At 41.1% G+C, this 12,811-nt stretch overlaps 1 protein-coding gene across 5 annotated transcripts in view; it reads right to left on the reverse strand.

Annotated features, from left to right (window-relative positions):
• Positions 1 to 12,811, reverse strand: part of atp8a2 (ATPase phospholipid transporting 8A2) — a 64,225-nt gene that overhangs the window by 38,251 nt on the left and 13,163 nt on the right. For 2 of the 5 annotated variants that reach the window (XM_053675021.1, XM_053675025.1), the window contains exons 2-7: positions 9,796 to 9,940; positions 4,563 to 4,662; positions 3,292 to 3,390; positions 1,596 to 1,641; positions 1,457 to 1,497; positions 1,057 to 1,130 (exon numbers count right to left, since the gene is read on the reverse strand). In XM_053675021.1, coding sequence (XP_053530996.1) covers positions 1,057 to 1,130; positions 1,457 to 1,497; positions 1,596 to 1,641; positions 3,292 to 3,390; positions 4,563 to 4,662; positions 9,796 to 9,940 — 505 coding nt within the window. Of the gene's footprint in view, positions 1 to 1,056; positions 1,131 to 1,456; positions 1,498 to 1,595; positions 1,642 to 3,291; positions 3,391 to 4,562; positions 4,663 to 9,795; positions 9,941 to 10,014; positions 10,108 to 10,681; positions 11,419 to 12,811 lie in introns of those variants that run through there. The other 3 variants (XM_053675023.1, XM_053675022.1, XM_053675024.1) reach the window with 3 other exon arrangements.

The raw sequence follows: 12,811 nt of genomic DNA on the forward strand, positions 1-12,811 counted from the left end.
TTAGTTCACTTTACTGTTGGACCTCTCATTAACTGTCTATAGAGACTAGACTTGCAACGATATTACAATTTTCACACGAGGTATCTCTAGTTCACACAGGTAATACCTGTATTAGCGCTGGTTGGACACTAGATGGTGCTATGGGGTCATTTTCGCGACACAATAACGCAAGGCAGTTTGATTTCAAACTTTGATTTTTATTTTTGAACAAAATATAACCAAAAGAAACTGTGTCGAGTGTGCAGCAATATTTTGAAAGACGGCTTTCCAGCAATGTTAAAGGTCAGAGGCGTTAGCTGAACTGTTAATCATACGGGGCTGTGCCCAGATTCTTCTCCGTCAAAAACACTTTTAAAAACGTAACTTCTAAAGACTGTTTCCATGCACTGATCGCTGATAGCCTAGCACTGAACATAGCACTGAACACTGAACCAGCCAACTGATTAGAGATGGATTTGATTTGTGCTTAACTAGTTTAGTTTTAGAAGCTATACATAGCTACTACCATTCCTATGGAAGCCTGTTTCTGTCACGTAGAAAAAAATTAATAATTACGACTTTATATCTCGCAATTCTTTTTTTCTCGCAATTACGAGTTTACATCTCACAATTCTGACTTTATTTCTCGCAATTATGAGTTTATATCTCACAACTCTGACTTTATTTCTCACAATTACGAGTTTATTTCTCACAATTCTGACTTTATTTCTCGCAATTACAAGTTTATATCTCACAATTCTGACTATATTTCATGAGATTTAAACTCACAATTCGGAGAAAAAAGTCAGAATTGTGACATGTTAATGCAAAATTGTGGGAAATAAAGTCAGAATTGCGATATTAAATCGCAATTGTGAAAAATAAAGTTGCAATTGCCTTTTGTATTATTTTTCTTCATGGTAAAAACGGGCTTTCATACATTTCTCATCAAGTAACTAAAAAAAAAGTGCTGGACAGGCCACAAGCGACAATAGTAGTGGTCTTGTCACTTGCTAGTGTGAACGTCTCACACACACACACACAAACACAAACACAAACACACACTGTGTTGCTGACCTGGAGGACACTATGACCATGTCAGCGGGGAGATGCTGCCCATTGGTCACCTTCACTATGTCTCCCACTGCCACCTAGTGGGCAGGTGCAGCATTGCGACAGCATGAAGGGAGGGGGAGATCCAGAATGAGAACGAGTACGAGAAATAGAAGGAGGAGACACATACACACAAGAAGAACAAGAGGAGTAAGACAGAGAAAGAGAGAAAATGGAGAATGTGAGCAGACAGAACTGTGCACTTGGAGCCAGTAATGGAAAGGTGACTAAATGAGCTAAAACTACAGCAGGCGTAGATGAAATGAGACCCAGAGAACCAGACAAACAGAGAGAAAGGGGGACAGAGAAAGAGGAGGATGAGATAAAGTGGGAGGACATGAAAGAAATAGAGGGATGAGGTTACCTGTTTCCAGATGATAGTCTGCCATGTGCCGTTGCGCAACACTGGAGTAAAAAAAAGAACATAATGCAATATTTTAACGACATGATATCTAACACACTAACTCACACACGCACACACACACACACCAACAATACTCAACCTGTTGTCTTCTTTTTGTTCACCGTGTTGTCTGCTTTGTGTCGTTTCTGCAGACATAAAAAATTCTCAGTTATTTACATAAAGAATGGCTTCACTAACAGGGTTGCCAGGTTGAAAACCTTCTTACACATAGGATCCAATTCAGGGTATTGAGATTTAAAGTTGCATTTGACTAAAGCTTGCAATTCATCATTTCTAACCTTCAACTTGGAAGAACCCTCTTCCCAACTCAACTCGGAAGAATCCGTGATTTTTTCCCCACTTTGTAGTTCGAACACACAGAGGTCCCCTTTTGTAAGTCGCTTTGGAGAAAAGCGTCTGCTAAATGAATAAATGTAATGTAAATGTTGGTCTAAAATGATCTTGCTCAAGAGTTCAGCAGTGACTCTCTAGCTGTGATGAGGATAAATCTTCAGATCACTAGCTCAGAGCTAACCATCAGTTCTGATTTGATTTGAAAAGGAACCCAATCTGGCAACCCTGGCACCGCAAACACTAAATTCTTTGCACAACAATAAATGAATTGTGTTCAAAGCAGCCTAATATGCATACTACTTGCACACTACACATGCTATTCAAGTCCAATCTCTACGTATGCATCCCACAATGCAATGCACTGTTACAGACAGATGATAGATGTGTATATTTCAATACAATGTAGTTCAATCAACTGAAGTTTTGGCTTGCATAAGCATAAAATTGCATCAGTCTAACTTTGATATAATTCCTATATAATATTTTTGTCATAATATGAACTTCTGTAACATTTTACACGTCTCAGTAATAGGACAAGTTGCGTGTGGGTTTTTTTATTTGTCTTATTAGCTTCAGTTCAGAGAAAGAAAGTGAGCCTGATGATGGAACGAATGTTTATAGCTGCTATAACGTGTATAAGAGTTAACAGGAACGTTCCATATCATTAAATGAGGAATACAGAGGAATAAAACACTTCAGGACGTGCTGTTATAGGAAAATAATCAACTTTGTGGTGGTAAGAGTGGCTCCGCTTCATCACAGCACCCAGTCAGTGATATTCTTTCCTACATCAGGAAGTGTTTCAGTCCTTACTTGATACAAGGTCGAACCCTTTAAACACTAGCACAGTATTAGTGGTTAGCACGTTTGCCTCACACCACTGGGGGTTGGGGGTTCAAAACCCGCCTCTGTCCTGAGTGCACAGAGTTTGCATGTTCGCCCCGTGCTTCATGGGGTTTCCTCTGGGTCCTCCGGTTTCCTCCCCAAGTCCAAAGACATGTCCTGTAGACTGATTTGCATTTCCAAATTGTCTGTAGTGTGTGAATGTGTGTGTGATTGTGACCTGGTATGGGTTGGGACCCTGTCCAGGGTGTTCCCCGTCTTGTACCCAGTGTTCCCTGGGATAGCCTCCAGGCTCCCCACTACCCTGTATAGCAGGGGTGGGCAATCTTATCCGGAAAGGGCCGGTGTGGGTGCAGGTTTTCATTTAAACAAGCAGAAGCCACACCTGAATCTATTGAAAGCCAAGTTCAACTGATTAAACAGGTGGAATCAGGTGTGCCTCCTGTTTGGTTGGAATGAAAACCTGCAGCCACACTTGCCCTTTCAGGATAAGATTGCCCATCCCTGCTGTATAGGATAAGAGGTCTGGAAAATGGACAGACGGATGGATGGATGGATGGCTGATCTTTCTACATACACCAGAGGGCGCTCTTACTCACATAGTCCTCAATCATTTCCTTAATCCCAGCCACAGTCAGAATGAAGATGAGAGGCACCAGAGTGGTGTAGCGTCCAGTCGGCGAGACATCAGGGATTTGCTGCAAATACACACACACACACACACACACACACACACACACACATAAGACAGATACATCATGACACAGTCACATTGCATCCTTCTTTCTTCAGATGCTCTTTAAAAAAACAAACAAACTAACAAAAAAAAAAACACTTTTACATTCTAACCTGAAGTAAACAAATGCTAAAATGGCATATTAAAATAGGGCTTTTGGAAATCTAGCTTTCATCTTTCTGGAGTCAATTCAGACTAATGCAGCAGAGGTCTCAAAGCCATAAAACTGCACCAGGGCCGTTTTTCATCTGTGATCAATGAGACGGTGCGAGCGATGCAGCGCTTGTAAAGCAATTGTTTCAGGGAAGGATTTAGAGTTGATCTTTAAGTGTTTCTGAACGGACGCTACTGATCAATATAACCTACCGATTCGCATGACTGCGACTAGCCGATTTAGCTGAAAGTTTAGAAAGGTGGAAAACGAATATTGAATATTGAAATGAATACTGCATGAGACAGACTTCCGTTACTTGTTAGCCACATTATCCTCACAGCTCAGTTGCAAAACAAAAGCAGCAAACGTCAGACTGATCGAAGGGGCAGACTTGCTGAAAGTAGAAATTGATGTCAACTTGACTTATTTTTTTTTGGGGGGGGGGGGGGGGGGGGGGGGGGGAAGAGCACATCATTTACGCATAACTGTTTTGATAATTAGGACAGTCGAGCGCTTTGTAACAGTACGTTCACGCTGTGCGGTTTCTCGCTAACATGACAAGCTGTGTTTTTTTTAAAAAAATGTATTAACTTTGAGAGAAAAAAAGAAGGTGGTGAGGGAACGACTTTATAAATAAGAACTAACTTCTTTTGTAGACGTTAAATGACATTAATATTAAATGTAGCTACAAACGGATAAAAAGTGTCACTCTTGAATAAATGAGAAATTCTAATTATTGACAAATCGCTGTGGTAAAAGAGGAATAAAACACTCTGGGACATGCTGGTATTGGAAAATAATCAGCTTCCAGGTGATACGAGTAATTCTGCTTCACCCTGTCATTGATGATTCTCCTATAGCAGAACATCAAATGTTTTATTCCTTACCTAAGATTTTTTATTCTTCTTCAGCTCAGGTATATGTGTGTGTGTGTGTGTGTGTGTGTGTGTGTGTGTGTGTGTGTGTGTGTTGAGTCGTACCTGCATTAGGGCGATAAAGAGGAAGAAAGCATTGGCAGCTCGCCGGATCTGCTCATACAGGAAGCGAGGCAGGAAGGTGAAGATGCCGTACTTTGTCGTGCTGCAGAAGAAGAACAGGAAGATCTCATAAACATCCATCTCATCATCTCACCGTTCTGCGTTTCACAAATAACACTCCTGACTGCTTTGGACTGCTGGTAAAGCTGAGCCGGTGTGTTTTACAAAGCGCATGGGTGTGTGGGTGACGTTCTACAAAATGCAACTCCAGTCAATAAATGCCTAAAGTGCTACTTGTCAATAGCAAAAAAAACATGTTTTGTTTTTTTTAAAAAAGTCATTAAAACCGGCCTCATTCTGCGCATCTTAAAAGCAGAGCAGATCTAAATATAGCTCGCTGCTCGTCGGCCGTGGCAGCGTGCGCTCGATTCGGGATCGATTCCACTTCAATACCTCTTTGGGTCACTCTAAAAAAGCTTTCTGCTTGTGTGTTTGTTTGTTTTTTGTAGCATCCACCCACCCAAAATAAAACACCCTGACATCACTGTTCTGCCCAAATTTAGAGAACGAGTCCAAAAATACGAGGCTGGACAACCTTGACAACCTTTTACATCTATTGACCGCCACTGAGTGGGTTTTAAATAGTCTCGCAGTCATTACAGTCCGCCGTTAAAGTCACTAAATATAACTGCGATTTTGTCTTCATCTCAAGGCTGTACATCAGCTTATCTAACACGCAGGCGGAGAAAATCAGGTGACGGGGCAGGCCACTCTGTCACGCACAGCACTCCGAATATCATCTCTAATACTGCAAATTCTGACACGAGATGGTTCCATGCTAACGGTATAAATGACAAACAGCTCTTCGACTCTTTGATCACTAGACTTAGTTTTCCGGTGGCTGTAGCAAGCAGGGAAAAAATGTAAATGCTACACCTGCTGAAAAAAACTCAACAAAACAGGGAAATTCTAATGGTTTCCAGTACAAATATCATTACAAACCATCTGCTCTTAACCATTAAACCCATTACCAGTACTGGTCCATAATGGTATCCACTACAGTTATCATTACAGTTTCCACCATTACAGTTTCCATTAAAACCAATACAATTCCAGTTATAACCATTAAAACCCTTACAAATTCTATGAGGGTTTCTATTGTTTTTTGTTGTTGTCGTGTGGTTTGTTGTTGTTTTTTGGGGGGGGGCCGGGGGGTTACGGCTAAACTGTATGTTGAAACCTAAACCTAAAATGTTGATTATGTTCAAAATAATTTTAAAGTGTGTAATGTAATATTGCTGAATAAATAAAATAAAATAAACATTCTGCTTGCTAATAAGCTAAGCTACGTAACAGTGCGCACCAGGCAAACCACAGCAACGGTAAACTCATTTCCAGATGCTGTTGTGTCAACATTCGTTTACTCTGAATTTTTATTTATTTATTTAAAGCGAGACGCATGTATGACTTATGACGGGTGGTGTGCACGTGTGTTTGTTTCTTTTCTGTGTAAACACAAGCACATTGTTCCTGCTGTTCGTAACCAAGCGGCAGGTTCACAGCCTAACACACACAGCAACCAACACAACGACATCAAACACCCACTCACGGCTGACCTGGAAGTACAGCAGACTAGCTCTGATATCCGAGCGCAGCCTAATGTTCATACGATACCATCCTTTTCATCTAATCACATTCACACACACACACACACACACTGAACCACACTAGTATGAGACACTAGCTGTAAGTTCTTTGCTATTACAGCTGTGTGCGTGTGTGTGTGTGTGTGTATGCGTGTAATGTCATTCAGCACCATGCAGTCCTTCTATGTTAGATCTAATGTTGTCGTTTGTAGACATGTCGCCATGGTGACACTGTGATTGACAGGTAAGGTTGATAGGTCAGGAAGCTGAAACGTGGCTGTGAATAAAACATGGAGGCGAAGAGGAAGATAACGGAGGTGGACTGTGGTTTGGATAAACACGCCTTTACTCTACCGGAGATCAATTTCCACTCAACGAGGAGAGATCAGCAGGACGAGCACGCGCCATGACAGAGAGGAGGAGGAACAGGAAGCAGGAGGCGCATACACACACACACACACACACACACACACACACACACAGACTACCTTGCTTTCCATGGAATTGGCCAAGGAACAGGCCTCCCTTACACACACACTGTAATCTTGTTTCAGGAACCAAAATAGAGCCTCTTAGAGTAAAATCCAATCATGAGGCGGAACTGACGGATCGATCTTGTGTGTGTGTGTGTGTGTGTGTGTGTGTGTGTGTGTGAGCAGAGAAATGTTGACAAACCACACCGAATAGCGAGCTAATATGAAAATGGCTCAGGATTTGATCTACGACCCAAAGCTACCTTAGTTTCTTGCCATATCAGCTTCTCGGTGATTTGAAAGCTCAATTTAGCGATTTTTATGACCAAAAACAAATAAAGATATAAATATGATTATTCATCGCCTCCACATTTCTTCCATACCACACATTCACATCAGATCAGATTTAAAGTCAAATCACTTTGAAGCCTTTGACCGAGTGTTGTTGTTTTTTTCCTTTTCTTTTCCTTCGACTTAGCAATCTCCGTCTCCATGCCGTCATGGTCATGTGACCACGAGATGCAAACGATTAGAAAATCAGAACCGAGGACGGGAAAACTTGTTATTCCGACTTGAAGGTGTTCACGTGTTTCTTTTCGGTTATTAGATAAAAGCAGCGGTTGTGGTTTTTAGCTAATATTGACTAGCATTAGCGTGGAGCTGTGTTGATAAACCGTGAAACATTAGCACAAATTTAGCTGTAATTGATTCGAGATGAATTATTAACTAAAGTTCCTGTGACCAACTTTTTTTCTTGGAGTACATGGATTGGATACAGAAATTCAGACTTGTACTTCCTGCTTGGATTGAATGACGAGTTTGCTCATATATCGTGAGTGTAGTGCAAATAGTTCCCTATAAGCCGTATTTATAGTCCTCATCCAAGTGCAAAGACCTGTGGTGAGTCCTTACGTCTCAGACAGTGGAACGGTTTCAGAGGCCATGTTTATTTTTTGATAAGAAGTTTCTTTTTTACCGCACTGATAGACATCAAAGAGCTAACATGCAAAAGTACCATTTAAATCACACTCGTACTGGCAAACAACAGAAATGCCTTTCGGTTATCGGCACGTCCTCGACTCGGAAAGCCAGTGCTCGTAGAAAAAGAACGGTAATTATTCTAAGCTATAAGGTGTAATTACGATGTTGTGATGGTGTCCATGTGCATTCGCGTCGTAATTGCGATATTTCTACTAGGACTCGAAGGCAGCATTTATAAGACGCTTCTCATACGGTACTGTGCAGTCTTATGCACGTGCAAAGAAATGCTGTAGAGCACACGTGTTCAAAAATACAATTAAATTAAATATGAAATAAAATTCTATAACCGTTTGTACTAAAAATAAATAGGGTGCATAAGACTTCTGTACGTCTATGCGAGGTCTTGCCGATGTTTAGTGTTGCTGTGTTCTGAGTTTTATTACTCTGTTTTCCTTGTTAGTGTTAGGAAGGTTTGCATTTGTTTTGTGTAGCATTTGTTCGCTGAGTCGTACCGTCTGGATGAAAAGTTAGCTATAGCTAGTGGCTTTTTTTTCCCCCTAAAGTGAAGGCTTTCTGAGTAAAGTATATATAGCTCGACCTCCAAGTCCACGTTCAGTAGCTACTTCAATTTCTTACAGCAACCAAATTCAGCAATGGAAATAAGGACAAAATGTGGGATGACAAATTTGTTCTATTAATTTACTGCTCAGTCCAGTGAAGCCCGCTCGCTGTTCGTCTTTTAAACACCGCCACTAGCAGAGGATGCTACACATTTTACAAGCTGATATACTTGGGAAATCCCTTGGGGGAAATCCATAAGGTAGAACTTTACATCACGCTAACAATCGCTAAACTGTCCCGGCTTGCTCTTTAAGCGCAGACGCATGTGCTCGACCGGCTCAGACTGATGACCCTAGTGACAGGTTTGAAGAACGTCGTCTACGGAAATTGATATTCACGTCAATACGGTGACATTTCTGTCCTCAGAGATGAAGTTTGTTTATATTTCAGCAACGATCAAATAAGTCAATATTCCACACACACACACACACACAAACACACACACACAAAAAAAACAACAACACAGTCATGCCAACCCTTGTGTTTTATCTTGCAGTGTTTCTTTGCTGTTCGGTGTGTATAAAAAAAAATTTAAAAAAAAGACACTTCAGAGGTGATCGCAGCTAAACACAGATTACTCTCAGGAGTCAAGTCTGATGAGAGATTTTACAAGTACATTTCGTTGTACATTTGCTCAATGTAAAGATTTTACGTGCTACAGAGAGCAAGCCACCGTATTGAAGCATAATTTAAAATGGACTTAACAAATAATAGATCAATTCACACACATCTCCCATTTCGTTCTGGCACCAGGACTGAATATATATATATATCATAACCGCCAGCAGCAACTTCGTCTGAAACTGCCTGGACTCATCCAAAGTGTAACTGAAACAAACGACGGGATAAGGATAAGGATAAGGAGTGTCGTCTTTGATCAGAGACTGCGATAAAAAGAAACGGAGAAAAAGCAGAGCAGCCGGTTCTTCAAAATCATGTTTAGCTGAATGAAAGTGCAAATATATCACGGATATCACTGACCTCATCGCTTTAAAAAAAATTAAATTAAACATACAGAATTGCGTGTTACGTAATACTGAAGTATATTTCATTTATGAAATTATGTATTTATAGCCTCTACTCTTTTTTTTATTCAAGAATGTAAAAATGTGTTCATTTTCTATACATTACTCCTATGGTGATTTATTTATTCCACTATTTTTAATGGGTTTTTATTTTTATTTTTATTTTTTTTATTATAATAATGGAGCTGTCAATCAAATAAGTCACATGTCATATTATTAATAAATCTTACAGATATACTAAAACTCCTAACGTAGCTACAGGTTATTTTAATATGTTAAAGAATGCACGGAAAAACTACGAATATACGGTTTTTAAAGTTAATATAAACAGCATGTACGCTGTTTTGGATTGTGCATTGTTTTTCGTTATATATTTACGTCTAATTTAAAAGTTTAGAAGTATTTGTGACCTAGTAGGACCGCCAAATAGATACATGAATGAATAAATTAGTGAGTGAGGGAGTGGATGGATGAGTGCATGAGGACTCACCTGACGTGGTTGTCGCAGAACTTGGTGCTCTGTGTCCGGTTGAGGTGCACGGTTCTCGCCGAGAAGTCTGCGGGCTCCGCGTGCGACGTGCTGGCGGACATCTCGTCTTCTGCCCTGCGGTAGCCGGTGGATGAGCAGGCGGGTCCTGGAGAGAGGACAGACTGTGGTGAGTGTGCGTGGGACACGGACGGAGAGAGACACAGATACGTACGCACGTACAGAGAGCGCGGATGCTGAGAGGAAAACCGACATGCGCTCCTCCCCACATGCGTCTCTCAATCCCTCTCCATCAGAGCGCCACAGCTCGGGATAAAACAAAATATTCTGTCACCGATACGCCCACCAGACCCCACCCCCTCCCCGCCCAAACCCCCACCCACCCACCCACCCACCCCCGCCCCTTTCTCTCTCTCTCTCTCTCTCTCTCTCTCACACACACACTTCTATAGAATGTGCTGATGAATGCGCGCCTTCATTGGAGACCCTTCCACCATTTGTTTTACGCGCACAGAGGGACAAAATGTGAGCCTGGAATTTGCTCAGATGTACTGCATTCAATCCAGGAGGCGTTATTATATTTTTGCGTGCAATATTGAGCATATATTTTAAAAATGCATGAAATCTTTCTATATTGTACTACAATGCTCTTGATTTTCAGCCTCTCTGTCTGATCTCCTGATTTTCTCTCTAAAATCCAAAAGTTCAACCGACAGCAAGTGAGCAACCCATACAGACCTAACAAAAAAAGGAGGTTCACAAAGGGCTGCAGGTCCACATTGTGATATATTGTATGATTGTATTGCTGTTCTTTGCTCGCGTGAACGCGCGTAAACCGATCACGGATCATGAATAATACACGGGCGCGCGGACGAGTGTGCGAGTTTACCCAGCTGGCGCGACGAGCACGAATACGGGCGGTGATGATGGATGGATCGGATGGATGGATGGATGGATGGAGCAGAATGGTGTCTCCTCCTTTCTCTCTCTCTCTCTCTTTCTCTCCTTCCCAGGCCTGAGTGACTCGCGGCGGTAAAGCAAACCCCTCCGTGTCCGTCTCATCAGCCCGGTTCCTGTAACTTAATAACGCCCTCTTTTTTTTTTTTTTTTTTTTTTTTTTTTTTTAACACTTTCCCTATAATAATGTCTTATTTCACGTCACACATCACGTCCGCGTATCCGTTCTGGTAAGTGTGTACAGTACTACAGCCCAAGCTTTCATCCTGCCCGAGTGTGAAAGGGCTTCGCCTTTAAAGGGACAGTTGCCAGATTTCCGGGGTGTTGCCAGATTGTGCTCTTTAACGCAGCTTTGCCAGTCTGTTTACTAGGACTGTGAATCTCCTTCTTTCAAGATCACACACAGCCTACAAATACAATCTTATTTGCTATATATAATAAACGAGAGAAAAATACATGTTTGTAATTAGATGACTGTTTATAATGTCTACACTATATGGCGAAAAGTATGTGCACCCCTGACTATCACACCCATAATATGTGGTTCTTCCCCATACTGTTACCAGAATGTTGGAAGCACACGGTTGTATTATATGGAATGTATTTGTACGCTGTAGCTTTGCAATTTCCCTTCAATCTTCTTCCAGCATGACAATGCACCTGTGCACAAAGCGAGCTCCATGAAGACATGGTTTTTACCAAGGTTGGTGTAGAACAACTCGAGTGTCCTGCACAGAGCCCTGAGCTGAACCTCACTGAACATGGGACGCAGACTGCACCCCAGGCCTCCTCGCCTGACAATCAGTGCCTGATGTCACTAATGCTCTTCTGGTGGAATGAACCCAAATCCTCACAGCCATGCTCCAAAATCTAGTTCAAAGCCTTCCTTGAAGAGTGGCGCCTGTTATAACAGCAAAGAGGGACTCGAGCTGAAACGAAATGTTCAACAAGCACAAGTGGGTGATGATCAGATGTCCATAAACCTTTAGCTGTAGAGTGTAACTTGTATTTGGGTGTCTTTTATGGCCGTGTTGCACGCTGTGCATAAAGCAGTGGTTTTGTTGAGATGTGCGTTGTGTGTGTGAACGTGGGAATGTATATCTGATTGTCGTGTGCATCGATTTTCAACAGCAGAGTTGAACCGTTTTCCTTTATCAATCCTTCTTTCCTCATAGGTTAGTTACTAGGTTCTAATGTCCACACGTGTACAGATAGTGTTTTGGCCTCATGTCTACTTGTAAATAATGTTTTGGGTCACTTAAAACAAAGGTGGAGACGTTTTAAACCTCCGTTTTCAGCGTTTCCATGTGGACGAGAAAAACATTTCAGTCTTTGTGTTTGTCACTTTTACTTTCAAAACTTTTGGCCATGTGGGTATTTTTCTGTATTGGCACCTACTGGGCTGGCAGGCTTACATGAGCATTTTCAAATTGTTTTTGCGTTTTCATGTGTGTGTGTGGGGTTTTTTTTGGTTAGTTTTTTTTAAATGTAGGGGTTAAATCTTTTCGGATATATCCGTGGAGCATAAATTTATAATCAAGACATATTTTCATCTAACAAAGACGAGGAACAGTCCAGGATGGTCTACATTGAGCTGAGGCTGGGTTTAAACTTTGTTTAAAACAGGCCACGTTGCCAGATCTATGGTTTAACCACAGTAGGTCATTTATTGTTTGCAGGTTGGGAATTGGGGTTTAAATGTGCTTCATTAAAAGCCATTATTATTATTATTAGACCATCAGTACGGTTGAATCAGATTTAAAACCATAAATTTAAACCTACAAATATTACGCTCTAATGATGGAGTGAGAATGCGGCAGACATGAGAAATCCATCATTATGGAGTTTGATCCAGCTTTCCAACACAATCAGAGCCTTACAAGTACTCAGATAACGTATAATCACAAAGTCCTGCATCCAGAAAAGTAGTCCCGACTCTAAAAGAACGTATTTCGCATATCTAGAGCATCATTTACAAATATCATTGATTTAAAAATCCATAAACACCTGAAAGCTATATAAAAAAAATGCTTTTCATGTATATAAAGATATATTGACAAAA

The sequence above is a fragment of the Ictalurus punctatus genome, chromosome 23, assembly GCF_001660625.3.
Source record: "Ictalurus punctatus breed USDA103 chromosome 23, Coco_2.0, whole genome shotgun sequence".
In the NCBI taxonomy this organism is placed as follows: domain Eukaryota; kingdom Metazoa; phylum Chordata; class Actinopteri; order Siluriformes; family Ictaluridae; genus Ictalurus; species Ictalurus punctatus.